This window comes from Microcaecilia unicolor, chromosome 2, assembly GCF_901765095.1.
Source record: "Microcaecilia unicolor chromosome 2, aMicUni1.1, whole genome shotgun sequence".
NCBI classification, from domain to species: Eukaryota; Metazoa; Chordata; class Amphibia; order Gymnophiona; family Siphonopidae; genus Microcaecilia; species Microcaecilia unicolor.
This window is the reverse complement of record NC_044032.1, coordinates 621,773,726-621,796,767: the sequence shown is the minus strand read 5'-3', so window position 1 is coordinate 621,796,767 and position 23,042 is coordinate 621,773,726. Positions and strand designations below refer to the sequence as shown.

The window sequence follows — 23,042 nt, the reverse complement described above, 5'->3', positions numbered from 1 at the left end:
TTAGTACATCTGAAATCCAGTACTTTGAGTTTTGTGTGTCCGCACTCCGCCTGTGCCCTTATATCAAACCATATGGTGTAATGACCATTATTACATAGATGGGCACTTACCCGGATATTGGAAACACTTTCTCAATTTGAGAGCCACTAGAATCCAGCATTGACCCTTCCCCTTGTGGTTTCTGTCACCATTTGTCTAAGCAAGGCACTTTGACAGGTGTCCACAATCTCCCTACTTCTTTCCGATTCTGCAGAAGGGACATTCCAATCCACATCAGACAAATTGAAATCTCCCAACCAGTAGCACCTCCCCTTTCATACCAATCTTTTGAATATCTTCTATCAGATCCTTGTCTAACTTCTCAGTTTGTGCCGGAGGTCTGTAGATAACCCCTGTGTGGATACAGGTTCAGTCTTCTCTTTCCAGGACGATCCATAAAGCTTCTTCCTTTCCCCAGGGTCCCTACATTTCAGCCACTCTGATATTGTCACTCACATACAGCGCTGCCACTCCACCTCTTCGGCCCTCTCTATCCTTCCTTTTTTTTTAAAATATCTTTATTGTATCAGAGAAATGCATACAACAAAGTGCAGCAAGAGCACTACAACAGAACACATTACAAATCATAGCAGAATACACACAGGCAAAATTCAAACTCAATAATCACATTCCGGCCTTCCTAGTTGCCAAGATTAGAGTCAGCTCCCCCCTCTGATTCATGGTTTATTGATTTAAGCCCCCCACCTCCCTTACCCTCCCTACCCTCACCCTCCTTCCACATGGACACTCAAAGAGTAGTAGCCGCAACAGAAGTCTCTGACACATATAAAGGAACATATCTGCTTCAAATATCACGGTACTGACGGTGCCCCACTGAGGCAGAAAACTTAAGAGAAGTAAGCAGCCAGCTTGCCATTTCCCGCATAAATCCTTGCCAGGCAACTATTGATAGAGGGTCCGGATCAGCCACCAGGACTGTAGGATGCATTTTTGATAAGGAGGTCGCTAATAACACAAATTTGCACTGCACCTCTCTGAGACCTTACTGTAATAAGCCACACTACCCATCAACACTACTGAGTAGGACCAATCAAATGTGCAACACAAAGTGTCTTCAATGACTCCCAGTGCTCTGATCCAAATAAGGACAGAGACGGACACTCCATAAAGGAATGTAGGAAGGTGCCAGCACTCGCCTTGTATTTAATGCACAAATCACTCTCCCACAGCCCCATAGCCTCCCTCTCTGCTTGGTGATATGTACTCTGTGTAGGACCCTGAATTGGATGTCTTGCAATGTCGCATTAGATGTTACTGTGCTAACGCTTTCAAATGCAGCCCTCAGCTGTGCCTCTGAAACACATTCCACAACATCCCAGCTCCATTCCCCAGCTAATTTTGTTAAATAATGGGCCTTGCTGGAGTCCCAAATAAACTGGTACCACTGGGAAAGTCTATTTAACTTGGGTGGCAGGTTTAGAAAAAACTGTCCGCTTGTGTGGAAAGCCATGGGCATATCCTGCAACGACGCTCAAAGGGTCAGAACATAGTCCCGCGCCAGGAGGTACGCAAAAAAGTGAGAGTTTGGGACATTCCATGCCTGCCGGATTTGATCAAAAGATGGGAAGTCTTTGCCCCCCAGTTGCCTCCCAAGTACTGACACCCACTCTCAGCCCATCACTTGAATACTGGGGAACCACAGCCGGCAGGAAAGTTGGGGGCTACCCACCAAGGTTAAAAAAGGGCTAGATACCTCCCTTTGTTCCAATGCGAGCTCGCCACCATTCCCACGCTCGCCACAGAGCACCCAGATAAGGGTTTCCCTGTAAAAACTGCTAGACCCCGTGGTTGATGAAGGCCTAGCACTGCAAAGGGTTGTAAGGTGCACTCCAGCTATCCCAAAAATCAGCTGGGGCAAAGATGTTGACTCCCGATTGGATCTCATGCACCCACGAAGAAGCGCCGAAACATTATACACCCTCAAGTCAGGTAGCCGAACCCTCCCCCCCCCCCCCCCCCCCCCCCCGAGCCCTGCCAAAAGTTAACTTAGTAAAAGATATCCTAGGTCTCTTGGCATGCCAAATAAACGTTCTAATGATGCTTCGGAATAGACTGTCCTCTGGTCCACATACTCAGAGTGGTAGCATTTGTAAAGGATACAATATTTTAGGCAGGAGGACCATTTTGACTAATGCAACACGACCCAAAAAATTTACAGGGAGGTCCTTCCAGTGGTGACACAATTGTTTTATCACATCTAGCTTTTCCAAGACATTTTTCTTGTAGACCCAGGCCTGATCCACCCCCAAGTATATACTCCAAGATATTTGAGGCCCACCCTGGCCCATGACAGAGGGAAGCTGGGCAGAGAAGCGCTTACACAAGGGCAACTGATGGGCAGCGCCTCAGATTTCCCAAAATTTATACTAAGGCCGGAGAATGCACCGAACTCCTGTATGATAGCCATAACTTGTGGCAAGCCGGAGGACGCGTTGTCTAGCACTAGGAGCATATCATCCGCAAACAGATTAATTCGGGACTCCCTACCCCCATGGACACCCCTTTCAAGGCAGGGTCCTGACGAATCCTCGCTGCGAGAGGCTCCAGAGTCAGTATAAATAAAAGGGGGGATAGTGGGCATCCCTGCCTGGTTCCTCCATGCAGCGAGAACTTCTCAGTCAGAGTGTCATTGATAATAATTTGAGCTGAGGGGTTGCTATAGAGTGCACAAATCCAGTCTAGAAATGTCCCCCGAATACCAAATTGCTGTAGTACCCAGAACAGATACTCCCAACTCACCTTATCGAAAGCCTTTTCCGCATCCAGACTGGTCAGGATGGCATCCCCCCGACCTGAGACTCCTCTCTAGCAAAATACGGCTCACCTTCAGTATGTTGGCAGAAGCATACCTTCCAGGGACAAAACCCACCTGGTCTTTGTGAACCAGGAGGGGCAGAAAAGATTAAGTCTGGACGCCAAAGCCGCTGCTAGAATCTTGACATTCTGATTTAGCAATGAGATAGGTCTTTAAGATTCCACAAGATCAGTATCCTTTCCCGGCTTGTGGAGGACCATGATATAAACATGATTCAGGGAGGGGCCCATAGTACGCTAGTCTTTCAAATCTTCGCACATTGGGATGAAGGAAGGGATCACCAGATCCTGCAAAATTTGTAGAATTCTGTACCAAGGCCATCCGGACCTGGTGCCTTAGCCAACTTCAGCTACCTAATGCACCTCAATCCCTCGCAGAGGCGAATTCAGGAGTGCCAATTAGTCTGGCGTCACTGATGGAAGATTCACTTTGGTAAAGAACTCCTCGCAACTTTCAGCTGAAAAGGGGTTTTTACCATAGAGGTTGGTGTAAAACCAGATAAACTCCTTCAACATGGCTTCCTTGCGTGTGTGGGTGGCCCCAGCGGCATCCCTAATTAGGCCGATGTAACTTTTGCTGACCTCTTCTTTACTAAAAGAAGCCAGCAATTACCAGTTTTATTACCCCATTGGTGTAGGCGATATTTATACACCTTGATACTGTAGAGTGCTCTGGCGTCCAACACCACCTGAAGCTGTTCTTAACATCAAAATAGGCCTTGCAGGATACATCAGATGGGCTATGAATAAAAGTTCTCCTAGCGACCCCCAGTTGCTTTGTAAAATCGTGAATCTTATGCTCCCTGTGTCTCTTCAAAGATGCAGTTTACGCTATGATTTTACCTCGAAGCACCGCCTTGGCTGCTTCCCAATAAACGCAAGGCCCCACTGACTGAACATTATTCTCAGCAACGTAGGTCCAATCACCCCTGGCATAGATATTTACAAAACTCCCGTCTTGGTAAAGAGCAGGGTTCATACGCCAGCAGAACATGTCCGCCCTATCTCCCCACTCTAGCTCACCCACATTGGGGCATGGTCAGAAACATCGGAGTCCCTATCACTGCCTGAACAGCCCCCCGAACCACAGAGTGCGAGAGAGCAGGATATAATCCAGGCATGCGTGGACCCTATGAGTGTGGGAAAAGAACATATAATCACGCTCATATATATGATGCATCAATAATCCACCACCCCCAACTCTTGAATAAGAAAGTTTGCCCCTTTCCCTTCAAAGTCTTTGGATGGTCTTTTGGGCGCCTTGCAGTCTATCAGTGGGTCACTAGTGATGTTAAAATCCCCTCCCAGGATTAAGGGATATTCATCGAAGGTGGCCAAGCGTGCTGCCAGAAGTGTAAAGAATTTGTGTGAATATGAATTAGGTGCCTAAATGTTGCAAAGAGCCACCCGCTTTCCTTGCAGTAACCCTATCACAATTAGAAAATGACCTTCTGGGTTCCTGATATAGCTTATGCATCGTGAACACCACATTTTTCTTGATCAATATGGCCATGCCCCGCTGCCTGCTGTTATAGGCGGCAAAGTAGAGATCCCCCACCCAGTTTTTGAAGAAATGCTACGTCTGTACGCAGTCTCTTAAGCGCCTGTAAAATTTTAGCTCTTTTTACAGGAGAATGGACACCATCAACATTCAGCGATACCACTTTAAGAGCAACCATGGAGCACCGTCAGTAGATGGGGGTCAAACGAGTACACCACCATCCTCAATGTGACTAGGAGACCTCCCAGCTGAGTCCTCCAGGCAAATGTGAAGTAAACAACATACTACTACTACTACTTGACATTTCTAAAGCGCTACTAGGGTTACGCAGCGCTGTACAATTTAACATACAAGGACAGTCCCTGCTCAAGGAGCTTACAATCTAAAGGACAAATGTACAGTCAGTCAAATAGGGGCAGTCAAATTGGGGCAATCTAGATTTCCTGAAAGGTCTAAAGGTTCCCCCTCCAGTCGCTCTGCAATGTCAGTCCCCCCCCCCCCCTCGTAGTTTATAGGATTTTGATGAACATGAATCATACTTGTTCCACCTAACGTCCCATGTTCCCCCTCCCCCGTCCCCCACCAGAGACTAAACCAATCCCTCCCTCCTGACAACCCACCAAAGAAGCCAACATACTACCACACATAACCAATACAAAATCACAACAAACATTCCCCTTCCTTCACACCACTAACCCTCCCATGGCCCCCCCCCCCACCCCTTCTACGAGCAGTAAAAGTAAGATCTTCCCAGGGAATATTAATTCTGAATCAGTAACATACTTAAACGAAACCCCGCTCGAGGCCCAGGCTTCTAATCGTCGTCACGCTCCTTGGCAATAGCAGAGCAAGTCAGCACACTGAACCCCTTGATCAGCGCAGGTGTGGTACTGTAGAGAGAAATCGCGCATCTCTGCCAGTCATTGCAGTTTGCCCACAAATGTGCCCAAATCTACAGGCTCCGTGAAAAAGATAGTTTTATTGTCGTGCACCACACGCACCTTCAACGGGTACAATAGTGCAAATCTTATTCCTTTGTCAAAAAGATGCTTACAATGTTGGCCCATCTGCTTCCTCTGATCAGCAACACGCGCTGAGTAATCTTGGGAAAGTAGCTGTTTATGTCCGTTGTAGTCAAGCGATTTCCTTCCTCTGTATGCCTGTAACACTCGCTTTTTATCCGCATAATTAAGTAATCTGGCCATCACAGGTCTCGGGCACTGTTCCCCCTCATGCATAGCCCCAACTCGGTGGATCCTCTTGACTCTCATTACCTTGTCTGGTAACTGTATGTTTAATTGTTCCGGCAGCCACCGCTCTATGACGTTCCATAAATCCTTTTCTTATACAGTTTTAGGTAAGCCTATGATCCAGAGATTATTTCGCCTTCCTCTATTCTCTTGGTCATCGACTTGTTGCATTAGAAGTGTGCATTGTTTTTCAAGTGCCAAAATCTTCATGTCTGCCGTCTCAGCACGATTCTCCTGGCGCGAGATACGGTCCTCTGCTTGTTGGATACGAGCGCCCTGCCGCTCCAAGGAGTCCCGAATTTGATCCACCAACGTTTGCAGCTTAGATAGTTTGTCCTCAAGCACTGCCGATATCTGTTGCATTAAGCTTGCATTGCCACCATCTTGAGGCCCAAGTTCTGTGCGCAGTGCCTTCCTGTCCGTGGGGTCTTCGCGGGCATAACCCCCCCACACACTCTACCGTTAAAATGGACTTGAGCTCCGACACAGGGTGCACCGGGACTTAGTCTCACCGTCAGGGATCTTCTAGGCCCGCATAGGGAAGATCTCACAGGTAAATTAAATGATTTTGGGGTGGCTGGAGCGGAGCTTGGCTAAGAGACGTCCGCTCAGCTAAAGAGCATCACGTAACCCCCCTCTCTATCCTTCCTAAAAAGATTATAGCCCGGTACAGTCACATCCCATTCATGGGAATCGTTGAACCACGTCTCTGTAACAGCAACAATATCCAAGTTTTCTTCAAACATCAGGGCTTGCAAGTCTTGAACCTTTTTACTTATACTATGAGCATTTGTGCTCATTGCTCTCCATGTGCTTAGTGGGTTTAGGTGGTTTTCTATATTACATGACCTTTCCCTCTGCCATCATGTTTATTTTGGGGGTGACTTTCTGAATTCCCTAGTTTCCTTTTGTCACCCCCACTCTCTAGTTTAACTGTCTAGAAACATACTGTCTGAATTTATCCCCAACGATCCTTTTTCCTATCACAGAAAGATGTAGCCCATCATTACAGTACAGACTGTTATTTTTCCACATATTACCCCATGCTCCTATGTATCTAAAACCTTCTTCTTTACACCAAGACTCATGCCACTTATTGAATACCACTGTTTTGCGTAGTCTTTTCTGCAGACATGCCTAACATCTTATGTTAGGGAGTTCCCAACTCATTAGGAAACCACCAGGAAACTTGTAGGAGTCAGAAAAAAAGACAAATGATTACGAATAGCTGCCAAAAACATGTCTGACTGAGGGAATGAGAGATGGAACACTTAGTCCTGGTGTACCATTTTAGTGCTGTAGGATCTTAGCTAGACAAAGTTAAACAGAGCAGAGGAAGGATGTAAGAGAAATGCTGAAGATAGCATGTAAGAGAAATGCTGAAGATAGCAACTCCTGGCAAGGCTAAGCCACGCAGGTCACAATAACCACCATAGGAGATAGTGAGGGCTGCAGGCAGCATGCTGAGAAAGGCATTGTCAGTCTTTAAATAATTTAGAGTTTGAGGATCTCAGAGAGGAAGAACAACAAGAAGGCATCTAGCTGCTTCCAATGGTGAAAAAAATGAGGTCACCTAGGAGAAATGAGATCACAAAGGAGAAAAGATAATAAACAAGCGAGAGAAAGTGAATCAAAATCCACTAAAGGCAATATACACAAGCTGTGATAACTAGCAAACTTGTGCCAACACCTGGGAAAAGGACACTGATAAATTAAGTATGGAGAGAAACAAAATGGAAACCATGAGCCCACAAAAAAAAAAATGCTTTGGCTCGAATGACAGTTATAAATTCCCTGTGAACAGCTGAGGAAATGTAGCTTCCTCGTCCCAGAAGGCCCTGCAAGCTCTACTATTACCCGTGGCCGAATACCTCAAGCCTGCAGTTCACCTCTGAGCTCGGAGACAATTAAACTAACCTCGCCTCCAAAGTCCTAGACCATGGAAGGGAAAGAAAACTAAAAGGATTTTTAAGACCCAGTAACCAGACAGATGGTAAGTACAAGTTACTAGTCGTTTATTTAAACCCAATTTGGGGTATGGAAAAATGATGTTCTTAACACATTAGGTTCTTTTTTAACATAAAAATACATTTTTACATAAACTAATAGCATATTTTTTTCCTTACAGGTGCAGCAGCAGTAGAACAACAGTGAAACCAACAGACAAGTATTAACCAAAAGTATCTTATTTGTTCTCGCTCAATCTATAAATTTCCTTTATATTGTGTGTCTCAAGAATCAATTATTTTGAATTACTTTGTCTTTTAGGTGTGAACACCCAGATTCAGTCTCTACAACAGGTAAGTCAGATTAACTGTGACCTTCAGTGTCCTTTGCATAGGAGTGAAGACCTATCTTTGGCCTTTCTTGGAGCTTCTTTGTTCTTCCCCCTTGTATGTTGGAGCTCAGGATCTTCTCTATCAGTACAGGAACCTACTGCCTCACCCTTTAAATGAAATCAACAAAAAAAAAACTTCCTTCCTAACAGCAGGAACAGCACTAGCTGGGATTCAGGGATAACTGTGGCTTGCTTGCTAGCTAACAAAATAAATAATAATTGTATAACCTTAAATAGTTTCTCTGTTCTTGTACTGAGTTCTCTAACTAAGGAAGGGCACTCTTCATTGGATTTTGCAGTCACACAGCTCTCAGTATCTTTGTCTATCCAAATTCATGCAATCTTCCACTCTAGTGCACCAGCATGTGAACACACATACTGCAAGCCCAACCTTAAGCTTGAAGACCAGTTTTCCTAGTGGCTTAACTGGGATTATCCACTTGCATAAACCTGTCTTACACAACCTTGCACAGGGTCTCTCCACCACAGTCTTAACTGTAAAACTTTTTAAACAGCACACAAACAAAAAAACAGTTTAGTTCTTTCTTTCTCTTGTTCAAATCCAACACCTTTCACCTTCAGCACACTTCACCTGCATCCAGTGTTTCAGCACTAAACACTGGCAGAGAAATTCCCTTCAGATACTTAAACAGTACACAAAAAAACATCAGTTTTAGAACTTTCTTTCTCTGCTCAAATCCAACACTTTTCACCTTCAACTCTCTTCACCTGTCTTCAGGAATTTAAAGCTCACAGAAAAACTTACTTTCACACACTTTTCTGCCTAGAAATCCTGTCATGAACTCAGAGCTCTCCCAAACACATCTTTCCACTTCAGTGTCTTCAGCCCCTCCACCACTTCCTGACAAGCTGTTGTCAAGAGACACTGGGTCTCTAAATCACCAGCTGACCTCTGCTGGCCAATAAGGTGTCAGAACACAGGGTGTTTGCCTCATGGACACTAATTAACATTTTTTCACAATCTCCATTTTGGAAAATAACTTTCCATAGGAATAATAGAAAAGCTATACTTTTAGACAAAAACCCATAACATTTCTATACAATCAGATCAAAATATCTTACAATCATTGGTGCCATCAAACCACACACACAATGCACCTTTCACATGTTTAAACACACATCTAAATACATTTACAGACTTTTATCCAACACTCAGAGCATTGGGGAAAGCCGCAGACAGTGCAGCTCCATGCTGGAAGTCCAGAACTGCTTCTGGAGTCACAGCACTGACCACCAACAATCTCTGGGAACTCAGGTAAAAATAAATATAACCCACCGGGTTACAGAAACACCACTGATGCACCAGGTATGTAGTGAAAAACTACAAACTATGATCTCAGTAGGATCGTTTGGATAGAAAACTTGTCAATGCAAAACTACACATAACAGCAAGTAACGAACATTACAGAAATTCCTTGATGTCTGGAATACTGAAGGAGAAAAAAAATATGGTTCCCGGCTAAAAGACGGTCCCCCTGAGAATAGACCCACAGAAACGGAAAAATACAAGAAACTGACATGCTGTTACAATCTCCAGCAGACATACATTGTGGCTTTTCTAAAGTGTAAAAGTCTTCTTTTTTTTTATTTTTTTTTTAAAGAATGTGACAGAATAGGAGAATCATCCCCAAATTGTCCACTGGGCTACGGGGAACGTAACAGTTCATTGTGCTTCATTACCTAACTCAGGGATGAGGGGATGAGCACCTAATGTAGCAGACCAGAGAAACTAAGGAGATCTTCCAACAGCAAGGATCTTCCAAAACAGCAAACAATAATATACAATAGTGGGAGCTGAACCCACAAAGACAGGTACCCAAACAGTTGCTCTAACCAAAAGAGCACAACTCACTAGTCATACCAAACCAGTCAGACAGCCGTCCGGAAAAAAAGCCCCGCATGAGCAGGGTTAGAAGTACGTGCTGAACTGCCAGGCAGTACCAGTGCAGCTACTAGATACAAACCTGAAAGGCACGAGCAAATAGCAGAACAGATGGGCAAAAGGTAACACAGGCCCAGAGATTATCAGGGCTGGCACACGTCTAGAACCCTAGAATATCAGAGAGAACATAGCACAGCAGATAAAACAATAAAACAATGTAAAACAGACCCTCAATAAATAAGGGAAGGAAACCTGAACCATGTAGAGAACAATAGATCATGCCCTGGCATTATATACACACCTAAGAAATACAAATAACTTGTGTCTGTATTAGTCAGCTTTCGGCAGGCAAATGAGACACCGTCAACAAGTAAACTGTACTACTGTAAAACTAATAGGTTATGTCCTTGCAGATTTCCAATTCTAGAAAAAATATTAGATATTGTCCATACACCATACAAAGTGTAGAGAAGTACTGACAGTTTCCATGCTCCATTTAGATGCCAGAAAAAAAATAATATATTGTGTCCTTGCAATACTCATAATCTAGAGAAATTAATTATTTTATCCTGCATTATACAGAATCTGGTCATCAGAAAAGAATCCTTACCGGAGATAATTTATTTTCACTCATATAGTACCAGACTCTGTCAGCTTCGATGCAAGGAAAGGGAAACCACAGGACAGAGTACCGGAGCCTCCTGCTCCAGACAAACACAAAACATGGCAGTCTGCACTCTAGATTGCTTCACCATAAAGTAGATGAAAGAAAAAAATATAGAGGGAGTCTGCTTTCACACACTCAAATCTCTTTGTTCTGCAATGGCTGTTTGTCCTTCAAATTAACAGTGCGAAAGGCAGAGGAAATCTTCCCCCCTCCAGAGGAGACCTCATAGCACTACTGAAGAGGCTGCTGGAATGATAGCAGATCGCTGTCAGAAAGGTCTGCGCCGCTCCTCCACAGCTACAAACAAAATGGTGGAGTTTCCCACCGAAAACCCAAGCGGTGTAGAAAGCCACTGATGCCATACTGAAAACCGGCACCGCTTCGCTAAACCAAGTCCTCATACCTCCACTGTGTGTTTTTTTTTTTTTAACTGAACACTTTTCCACTTTTCCAGAACAACCACCTGGCGCTTGAACCCAAACCAGAACAAAGAAAGAGGAACTATAACACACTCCCGAGCCCAAGACCCTGCAGGGAGACAGCCATGGCAGCAGGCTAAAGCCATTGCTCCTGCCTGCTTTTTGTTTTGTTTGCTTGTTTTTTTAATATCATAGTGGAAGGAGCCTGCCATGAGTGGGAAAGCGCGGGGTACAAATGTAACAAAAATTAAAAAATAAAGTTCCCCGTGGCTCTGCAAACTCCCTTCCCTCGAAGGGGTCGAGGCCAGCAACAAACCACAATCCACCCTGAGAATTCAGGCATACAAGGAAAACTCAGGGATAGGAAGGGGGAGGAACCTGGCCACCCGAGTGTAGCACCCCCGAAGCATTTGAGAATCCCCGCGGGCCTCAGCCTCTGCCAGCAGATACCTAAGACGGTGCATAGATGTATAACAAAAAAAGAAAACATTCTAATTTATTAGACTGAGAAAGAAATAGGTACATTTACCTGAGCTAACAGAAATTAGAAAGCAGAATAGACATTTTGAGACCAGGAGGCTCACCACAGCTACCACCTGCTGGAGACTGAGAATACTGAGGTTTCCAAAGGGATAAATGGCTCTTATTGGCTTCCTTCAAATCAGTCTTCTTAGTCTCCACCTGCTGGTAGGCGTGAACAACCCATCAGTCATTCTGGGCCGGTTTGGATGGGCACTAAGGAAACCCTTGTTAGGTCCCACCCACTCCATCAGCATAGGCTTCTTGTAAGAGGAAGCATGCTCCAAAGGAAAGGCAGGGAGCCAACAGGAGTCAGAGTAGCAGCTGCACAGCCATAATGTCAATAGTGACTGGTGGCACACATGCACCACCAAATTAATAAAATAAAGTGTGCTGTGCACCACCATTTGTGAAGGGGATTGTTGGGGGGGGGGGGGGTGGACCTTCAGCAGAGACTGCTATATGGGGCGAAGTGGACTGCCTAATATCCCTCTGCCCTCCTAATTATTTATTTATAGCCCACATTTCAAAAATCTAAGTGGATTTCAATATAACACACAAAATAATCAACATAAAACAAGCAGAACATTAAAAACAAATATATAGAATCCAAAGCTATATAGTGAATCAATATTCTCCTACTGCTCTGTCAGTGTTGTGCAAGCAGGTGGGCAACTAAAGTATTGTTACTGTATGTGGAGCTCAGTAAGAACAGCATGGACCTACTGTGCAAGAAGCTCAGCTCTACAAAGCCTGGATCCCTGCTACACTTCCGCTCGCCGTGAGCCTTAGCAGTTTTTTTTCTCTCTGCTTCTGTTTCCTACTTAAGAAATGGAGGAAAGACAGGAGCTAGCACTATAGGCACAAGTGATTTAGTGTTTTAAAGTCTCTGTGGTACCAAATTACTGCAAGTCAAAGAAGAGAAACAGGAAGAAGGGGCTGATAAGGGAAAGATGGGAGACACGGGATAGAAGAGTTCTAGTAATGGAACGACTGGAAGGTAGAGGCATAGTCAGGGAATTTGATGAGAAGAGGAATATTTCTTCACTCAATGAGCAATTAAACTCTGGAATTCGTTGCCAGAGAATGTGGTAAAGGCGGATAGCTTAGCGGGTTTAAAAAAGGTCTGGATGGCATCCTAAAGGAAAAGACCATAGACCATTATTAAATTGAAGTGGGGAAAATATATTGCTATTTATGGGATAAGTAGTATAAAATATATTGAACTTTTTCGGGATCTTGCCAGGTATTTGTGACCTGGATTGGCCACTGTTGGAAACAGTATGCTGAGCCTGATGGACCTCTAGTCTGTCCCAGTGTGGCAATACTTATGTACTAATATCGGGACCCTATAGATGGTGATAAACACAATGGACAGATAGAAGGATTGGGAGGCAGGGATATTTTGCAGAGCTGACATTTGGAGAGAATGAAAGAGCAATCAGTTCTCAAGGTGCATGATGTGAAAATCATGGAGGAGGAAGCCTTATATTTCGGATTGTTTTTGGACCAGCAGTTTAACTTAAGCTTGCATGTTATAGTTCATGTTTATCTGATATACCGCTATCGATAATTATCTAAGTGGTTTGCAGTCACACAAACAGGAAGTAATAGAACAGGAAGAAGACTTGGAAACAGGTGCATTGGCACCTCCTGTATGGAGGGAGAGTGATTCTTCCGACACTGACACTTCACAATGCCTGACAATGGAAAAAGCTTATGTATGAACTGTGCTAACTTCTTATGCCTTTCTCTAGTCAGTCAAACTGACATCAGCACATCTCATCTCACCATCAATTAGGAAAAAGTGTTCTGAGGTAAAGGTAGGGGCGGACTGTAGGGCTGGTATTTTAAAAAAATGCCCTAGGTGGAATTTTCCTGCAATATACACCTGACTTGAAGTAATAGAAGGCCAAAATTACTTAAATGAAGAAAAATATTGATCATGCATGTATATATACCTATTGGGCTAGACTTTATATATGGTGCCCAAAAATTAAGTGCTAAAAAAAAGTGCTATTTTATTTGCCGCACTTAAAGTTAGCGCAGTTTCTAGAATAGCACTAACATCTGGGAATTGAGCCTGACTTTAGGCGTGGACATTTGTACCAACTGAAATGTGGTGCAAATGTTTGCGCCTACATTAGGCGCATATCCCCTATATTCTTTAACAACACGCTTTAATTTTAGGTATGCCCCTGTTCTACACGTGACCTTCCCATTTCCACACCCCCTTTTTCAGATTGTATGTAAAATTTAGGAGCCGATCTCTTGCCTACATTTACGTGCAAAAACGTCAATTAAATTTAATGTCAATAATTGCTTGTTAAAAAGATAATTATTGGCACTAATTAGCTTAATTAAATTGCGCGCTCAGTTTTGGCAACTTTTACAGAAACAGGGAAATTACACTCACAAACCTGCCAATGGAAATGACCTTAACAGAAAAAATCCTTTCAGTGCTGTGTTGGATTATGTAACTATGATGCTACTTACCAAAAAACTCCCAAAAGCCGAATTAAATATAGCAGCTGCCTGGAAAAAAAGGAAAGAAAAACGCAGTCAGTGACAGCCAGAGCAAGGAGATAATTCTACCTTCTCTCCTTTCAGCAGAACTATGTTCCTTCCCTACTAGAGCTATACCACTGAGCAAAGTTGGGTATATTTCATGGTAAGCGAGGCAATATAAAATAACTATATAATCTAATAGATAATCCATTCAGTTAAACAAACAACAAAAAAAGGATCTAGGGCCAGATGCACTAAGCAGCAAATATTGTCCCAATGTTTGCTGACACATTCCAAAGGAATCTCCACCCATACAGCTGAAATCCGCGTCTCCTGTTTATGTGATTATACACAACAGAATTCAAAATGCAATTCCAGTAATTCCAGTGTATTCTGTTCTATTGAAATAATCTTATTAATTAAATATTAATGTCTCAGTAAAGATAGAAGGAAAAGACACAGAAATAGATGGGTGGTGTTTAAGTTTCACACCTCAATCTTTTCAATCACTGGCTTGAAACCTCCACAGACAAATTTTTACACTTTAATTTTTTCAAAATGTCACTTAACTTCTGGGTGGTAGAAAAAAGGTCTCCCCGATGTGGGCCACCATTTTGCGGAGCCAAACCCCACTGCTTCACGGGGTACTGGCCTTCACGTATATTTCTCAAGTCGGTATTGAACCATGAGAAACATACGTGAAGGTCAATACCCCCTGAAGCAGCAGTATTTGGTGCTGCATAATGGTAGCCAGCGTCAGGAGAGACCTTTTTGTCTACAATATAGACGTTAACTGACATTTTGAAAAAATTAAAATTTTTAAAAATGTAAAAGCTAAAGTCTGTGGAGGTTTTTTTTGTTTGTTTGTTTTTTAAAGCCAGTGTTTGAAAAGATTGAGGTGTGAAGAATAAAGAGCATCCATCTACTTCTGAGGCTTTTTCCTCCTATCTTTACTGAGACATTAATATTTAATTAATAAGGTGATTTCAATAGAATTGACATAGAGTGATATGGTAGCCGTGTTTGTCCTCTTTTAAAGGTAGCAAACAGAAATAAAATGAAACAGATAAAATGAAACAGAAAAATAAGAGGATACCTTTTTTATTGGACTAACAAACATTTTTTTGATTAGCTATCGAAGGTGAACCCTTCTTCAGATCAGAATTAAGCAAATGTTGATAAATAACATTATATATAAGTGAAACATCAAAGAATTTCAAAGAATGACTCACAGAAAAAGGGTGGGGTGGGTAAGGTGAGAAATGTGGGAGCTGGGTGGATGAGAGACAGGGAGAGATGCATGGCAGATAAGACAGTGACAAAGCAGTACAATTTTATGGTTTATAATGGGCTAGAAAACCCAGATCTTTCTTAAGTCCCGTCTAGGGGGTGTCAAAATACTTAATCATTCATATTTAATCATTCTGACTTCAAAGGTCTTAAGTTCCTGGATTGTCTTAAAGTTTCCTTTTAGTATTCTCAGCATTAAAATCATTGATACAGTATCATGAATTCTGTTATGAATGACTTCACTCCTCTACTACGATATTTGTGATTATACACGACATCCACACATCAGAAAGTGTGCTAAATTATCCAAGTGCAAAGTATTCAGACTCACGTTAATGCTTATTAGCAAATAAACACAAATCCATCACACACAAAACACCAAGTATGTTTTAAATGATCTTTTATCACTGTACACATGAAGACTACCTCCAGTAACTAAACATTTGAATTTGGAGTAAGAAAACAAATTTAAAAAAAGGGTTAGGACATTTATTAGGAATTTTATTTTGTAATTTACAAGAAAAAAAAAAAAAAAAAAAACCCCAATTTAACAGATTACACCAGAATACCCTGAAAATTACAAACAGATTTTAGAGGTCAACCGAATTTCAGTTTGGCACCGAAACTGACTCAAAATCCAGGTTCAAGTTTCAGCCAAAAATGCCCATGATTACTCTCTATTTCCACACTCAGGCCACCCACCACAGCCCTTCCACCCTCCTATCACCCGAAAGCCTTCCCTGGGCCTACTTTTAAATGACATGGTAGTCTAGTAGCGGCACCCCCTGGGCTTACCTTTTGAAACTCCTGGTGCTCCAGTGGTCTCTTCTAGGCAACAGAGAGTCCCAGTAGCTTTTGTCCCCACTTGTTCTTCAGCCAGTAGGGCTGCCAACAATTCACTAGGCAACCCTCATGAGATTGCTCCTGCTTATGCTGGGTCCAGTCTAAAACGAGCACCGGGACCTACTGCAGCAGTCTTGCGAGGCTGCCACAGGAGATCCTGACAAACATACGGGCTAAAGAATCAACAGGGGCAAGAGGATTGGGGATCACTCATGACCAGAAGAGGCCAATAGACTACTGGGAATTTTAAAAGGTAGGCTAGGTGGTCCTTTGGGGGGGGGGGGGGGGGGGGGCACCACCACTAAATCACCAGAGCATTTAAAAGTAATCCAGGGAGGGAAGCGGGAAGGCGGCGGCTGGCCTGGGAGGTCCCACTCTCTGTCAGAAGGGAGTAGTAAGTGGTTTTGTTTTCAGCCAAAACTGAACGGCAAATTTCTGCTGCTGATTCGGTTTCTGTCGGCCTCTACAACATTAAGTTTCAACCTCCAATCACATTTCAATCACAGAAATATAAATATTTGAAAAGGTACTAATATATAAACAAACCTTTTTCCAGAGACAGGAAAGTGGTAGAACTAGAGGACATAAACTGAGGTTGCCGGGGAGGAAAAAGAATGGAAGATAAAACTTAGTAGTGCTTAGATAGCAACTCGAATAACTGAGAAATAAAGCCATACTTCTATGGTCTGTGTCCGATTATGACTAGACAGATCTGAATGGGCTGGAGGGGGCTTCAATGGCAACTCCAATATTTGGAGAATAAGACCAGTGCAGGATAGAATTCTATAGCCTTTGCCCCAAAAATGGCAAGGGAAAAGGTAAAAAAAAAAACTGACAGGGTGGCAAAGGTTAGGACTTTAAATCAGGCATGAACATTGTTTAAAAATACCATCATGGAAGCCCAGACCAAATGTATTCCACATATTAACAAAGGTGGAAAAAAGAACAAACGATAGACAGTACGGTTAAAAGGTGAAGTGAAAGGGGCTATTGGAACAAAAAAGAGCATCCTTTAAAGAATGGACAAAAGGATCTGAATGAAGAAAATAAGAAGCAACATAAGCAGAGTCAAGCCAAATGCAAAGCATTGATAAAGAAGGTTAAAAGAGAATATGAAGAAAAACTCCTCAGTTTTCTACTATAGCAAAAACAAAATAAAAAGAACAAAAGAGACAACTCCAAAGGGAGGTAGGAGGGATTGTGAGAATATGAAGCCTGCTGTCCTCGGAAAATACCTGCTACAGGTAAGTATCTTTGCTTTCTCCGAGGACGAGCAGGCTTATAATTCTCACAATTGGGTTATCCCTAGCATCCAGAAATCAACGGTTAATTGGACCGCGCAACGGTGAGAAGATAACACAGATTAACCTGAAACTACATACAATCTGAATGAGAATGCAGCATGGAACAGAATAAACCAGGCCTAGAAGGGTAGAGTTGGATTCTAGACCACAAACAGATTCTGCAACACTAATTGCCCGAACTGACTGTTGCGTCAGGTATCCTGCTCAAGTCAGTAGTGTGATGTAAATGTGTGGCCTGAAGACCATGTCGCAGGCCTTGCAAATCTCTTCAATGGAGGCTGACCTCAAATGGGCCACTGACACGACCATGGCTCTGAGATTATAAGCCATGCCATGTCCCTCCAAGGCCAGCCCAGCCTGGGCATAAGTGAAGGAAATGCAATTTGCCAGCCAAATTGAAATAGTGTGTTTCCCCGATGGTGACCTCCATCCTGTTGGGATTAAAAGAAACAAAAAGCTGGGTGGTCTGTGAGGCCTTCTCCACTCCATGTAGTACACTAATGCTCTATTGCAATCCAAGGTGAGCAAGCTACTTTTACCAGGATGGGCATGATGTCGAGGAAACAATGTTGGCAAGACAACTGACTGGTTCAGAAGGAACTCCACTTTCGACAGGAACTTAGGGTGCGTGCGGAGGACTACTCTGTCGTGATCAAACTTAGTATAAGGTGCATCCACTATTAAGGCCTGAACCTCACTGACACTACGAGCTGAAGCCATCAAGAAAATGACCTTCCAGGTTAAGTACTTCAGATGCCAGGAATTCAGCAGCTCAAAAATCCATGCTTCTTCGGAGGATAACACTAGAAGAAGAGGGAACCATATCTACCACTGCCAGTACGGCACGACCAGAATCATGGTTCTATAGTCTTGCTTGAGTTTCAAGAAGATACGCGTACAGAAGACCTGTACCCCAACTGAGAAGGAAGGCATTCAACACTAGTCTGTCTTGGGCCTGAAAACTGGAACAGAACTGAGGGACCCTGTAGTTGATCTGAGTGGCAAAAAGATCCACCGAGGGGTTGCCCCATACTCAGAAGATCTTGTGGGCTATGCTCCCACTAAGAGATCACTTGTGCGGTTGAATTATCCTGCTCAGCCTGTCAGCCAGGGTATTGTTTGGCTTGAAGAACCATGCCATGTTTGCGAGCCCAATGACACATCCGGACAGCCTCCTGATCTGATACAGAGGGAGTGATCCGGTGCCCCCCTGCTTGTTGGTGTAATACATTGCAATCTGATTGTCTGTTTGTATGAGAACAATTTGGTGAGAGAGCCAATCTCTGAAAGCCTTTAGAGCATTCTAGGTCATCCGAACCTCCAGGAGATTGATCTGAAGATACGTTTCCTGGGCGGAAGAAGCAGACATCCCAGGAGAGATGCATCAGTCGTCAACATTTTTTGTGGCAGAAGAATTTCGAATGAAGTCCCAGAGTCAAACTGGATTGAATTGTCCACCAATGAAGAGAACGTACAAGCTCTGGGGACACTTGGAAGACATCTTCTAGACTCCCCGTGGCATGATACCACTGAGAAGCCAGGGTCCATTGAGCTGATCTCATGTGAAGACGTGTCATGGGTGTAACATACACTGCGGAAGCCATGTGGCCCAACAATCTCAACATCTGATGAGCAATGACCTGCTAAGAGGCATGAACCTTGGATGCAAGCAAGACAAGATTGTCCACTCTCACCTCCGGGAGGTAGGCTCAAACCTTCTGTGTGTTGAGCAGGGCTCCTATGAACTCCAATCAGTGGACAGGGCAGAGACGGAACTTGGGGTAGTTTAAAACTAACACTAGTAGCTCGAGTACCCAAATAGTCATGAGCATGGACTCCTGAGCACCGCCCTCAGTGGTGCTCTTTACCAGTCAATCGTCAAGATACGGGAACACATGGACTCCCAATCTGTGTAGCAATGCTTCAACTTATTTATTTATTTATTTATTTGTAGCATTAGTATCCCACATTTTCCCACCGATTTGAAGGCTCAATGTGGCTTACATTTGCCGTAATGGCGACTGCCGTTTCCGGATAACAGAATTACAGTTGGTGTTGCGTTAAGGTGCATACATACGTAGTAACATACGTGGAACATATCGAACAGATCATGGTATCTAATATATGGAACATATACATATATATACATATCATGGAACATAACCTATATGGAACATAACATATATGGAATAGATCATGGTGTATATGTATATCATGTGTATACATATATGGTAAAACAGAATACATTATGGTATTGCATGAAGGTACCTAAGTAATACATTGGATTGTAACATACATTAAGCCATCGACTATAGAAAGACCCTATTCGAACTAAGGTTTAATGGGTAATGCTTGATCATTAATAGAAAAGCGGTTAATCAGTCATGTGGTAAGATTCCGGTTTTGTGTAGATCGTATTTAGTGTTATTGTTTAGTATTTAAGATGGATGTTTAAGGTATGCCTTCTTGAAGAGATCTGTTTTCAGTAGTCTTCGGAAGATGGTTAGGTCTTGCGTTGTTTTTATGGCCTTCGGTAGTGCGTTCCATAGCTGTGTACAGATGTATGAGAAGCTGGTCGCGTATGTGGATTTATATTTTAGCCCTTTACAGTTAGGATAGTGTAGATTGAGGAATGTGCGTGATGATCTTTTTGTGTTCCTAGTAGGCAAGTCTATAAGGTCTGACATGTAGGTCGGGGCTTCCCCGTAAATGATTCTATGGACCAGGGTGCACACTTTGAATGCAATTCGTTCTTTTAATGGGAGCCAGTGTAGTTTTTCTCTTAGGGGTTTGGCGCTTTCGTATTTCGCTTTCCCAAATATGAGTCTGGCTGCTGTGTTTTGAGCGGTTTGAAGCTTCTTAATGATTTGTTATTTGCATCCGGCATAGATGGCATTGCAGTAGTCCAGATGACTTAGCACCATTGATTGTACTAGGCTGCGGAATACTTCCCTTGGGAAGAAAGGTTTAATTCTTTTAAGTTTCCACATTGAGTGGAACATTTTCTTTGGTGTGTTTTTCGCATGGTCTTTGAGTGTGAGATTTCAGTCAATTGTGACTCCCAGAATTTTCAGACTGTAAGACCGGTAGGGTGTAGTCTGGGGTGTTTATGGTATTGGGTTTGTTTGTGTTGTAGTGTGAGGATAGGATGAGACATTCTGTTTTTTCTGCGTTTAGCTTTAGTAGGAATGCGTTCGCCCATGAGTTCATTGTTTGGAGGCTTTGTGTGATTTCATTTGTGATTTCGGTTATGTCTTGTTTGAACGGGATGTATATCGTGACATCGTCTGCATAGATGTATGGGTTGAGTACTTGGTTGAATAGCGATTTGGCTAAAGGTGTCATCATTAAGTTGAAAAGGGTTGGTGAGAGTGGTGATCCTTGTGGTACTCCACTTCAGGTTTCCATGGTGTTGACGTTTTTGAGTTAGAAATCACTTGATAAGACACTTAGTGAAGACTCTGGGAGCTGACTCAAGGCCAAAAGGCAACACACGGTACTGAAAGTGATGTGTTCCCAGCAAAAATTAAAGATACTTCCTGTGAGCTGGAAGTATCGGGATGCGAGTATATGCATCTTTTAAGTCCAGAGAGCATAGCCAATCATTGCTCTCAAGCACTGGGAGGAGAGTGCCCAGGAAAAACATCCTGAACTTTTCTAAGGCTAGAAATTTGTTCAGGGCCCTTAAGTCTAGGATGGGACGCATCCCTCTCCTGTTTTCTTCTGCACAAGGAAGTACTACTACTACTTAACATTTCTAGAGCGCTACTAGGGTTATGCAGCGCTGTACAATTTAACAAAGAGAGACAGTCCCTGCTCAAAGAGCTTACAATCTAATAGACAAGTGAACGGTCGGTCCGATAGGGGCAGTCAAATTGGGGCAGTCTGGATTCACTGAACGGTAAGGGTTAGGTGCCGAACGCAGCATTGAAGAGGTGGGCTTTAAGCAAAGACTTGAAGACGGGCAGGGAGGGGGCTTGGCGTAAGGGTTCAGGAAGGTTGTTCCAAGCATAGGGTGAGGCGAGGCAGAATGAGCGGAGCCTGGAGTTGGCGGTGGTGGAGAAGGGTACTGAGAGGAGGGATTTATCCTGTGAACGGAGGTTACGGGCGGGAACGTAAGGGGAGATGAGGGTAGAGAGGTAGTGAGGGGCAGCAGACTGAGTGCATTTGTAGGTAAGAAGGAGAAGCTTGAATTGAATGCGGTATCTGATCGGAAGCCAGTGAAGTGACCTGAGGAGAGGGGTGATATGAGTATATCGGTTCTGGCGGAATATGAGACGTGCAGCAGAGTTCTGAACAGACTGAAGGGGGGATAGATGGCTAAGTGGGAGGCCGGTGAGGAGTAAGTTGCAGTAGTCCAGGCGAGAGGTAATGAGAGCGTGGACGAGAGTTCGGGTGGTGTGTTCAGAGAGGAAAGGGCGAATTTTGCTGATGTTAAAGAGGAAGAAGCGACAGGTCTTGGCTATCTGCTGGATATGCGCAGAGAAGGAGAGAGAGGAGTCAAAGATGACTCCGAGGTTGCGGGCAGATGAGACGGGGAGGATGAGGGTGTTATCAACTGAGATAGAAAGTGGAGGAAGAGGAGAAGTGGGTTAGAATAGAATCCCTGCCCTTCTTCCCCTGGTGGAATGGGTTCGACCGCATGGGCCTTTAGAATGGCAGAGAGTTCCTCTGCAAGTACCTGCCTGTGCTGAGAGTTGAATGCATGAGCTCTCGGTGGGCAATTTGGAGGTTTGAGATGCCAATTGAGGGCGTATCCAAGACGGAATATTTAAAGAATCCACTGGTCAGAGGTTATAAGAGGTCACCTGTGGTGAAAACATTTCAGCCTCCCCAAACTAGCAAGTCTCTGGGATGGACACTTTTACTGCGGCTATGCTCTGCTGGAGCCAGTCAAAAGCTCGTCCCTTGCTTTGAATGGGGAACAGCAGGGGCCTTAGGTGCACACTGTTGATGTGAACTAGCGTGCTGGGGCTGAGCCTGAGTAGGCTGGCGAGCCTAAGGGGTGTACCTAAGCCTAGGATAGTAATAGGTATTCCTCCTTGGCTTACCAAAAGACCTCCTAGCTGAGGAGGTTGATGCAGAAGGTGCCCAGAGAGAGAGAAAAGAGATTGTTATCAGTATGATTCCTGATTTGGTCTGCAACCTCCTCAAACCTTCTCTCCAAAAAGGTTATCCCCCCCCCCCCCCCCCGGCATGGGGCATCCGCAAACCTATGCAGAAGAGAATGTTCTAAGTCAGAAACACGCAGCCATGAAAGTCTGCGCATTGCTATACTTTGAGCAGAGATCCTGGATGCCACATCAAAAGTGTCGTAAGTGCCCCTGCCCAAGAACTTGTGACATGCCTTCTGCTGCTTGACCACCTAGCGAAAAAGCTTGGCATGATCCGGAGGGAGCTTGCCAACCAAGTGACAGCTGTCGCACAGAGGTCCGTACGTAGACGTTCATAAAGAGCTGGTAGGATTGTATTTGAGAGATGAGTATTGAAGCCTAGTACATCTTCCTCCCAAAAGAATCCAGGTTTCTAGCTTCTCTGCCTGGGGGCGCCGAGGCATAGTCCCTGGAACTCCTGGCTCTTTTGGAATTGTGATGCAACTAAGACCTATCAAAACTAGATGTATCGT

The 23,042-nt window shown here is 43.8% G+C and overlaps 1 protein-coding gene across 1 annotated transcript in view; it reads right to left on the bottom strand.

The window, feature by feature from the left end:
• Positions 1-23,042, bottom strand: part of SLC10A7 (solute carrier family 10 member 7) — a 366,690-nt gene that overhangs the window by 195,633 nt on the left and 148,015 nt on the right. The window contains exon 5 of the mRNA XM_030191671.1: positions 13,968-14,006. Within this exon, the coding sequence (XP_030047531.1) occupies positions 13,968-14,006 (39 nt within the window). The remainder of the gene's footprint in view (positions 1-13,967; positions 14,007-23,042) is intronic.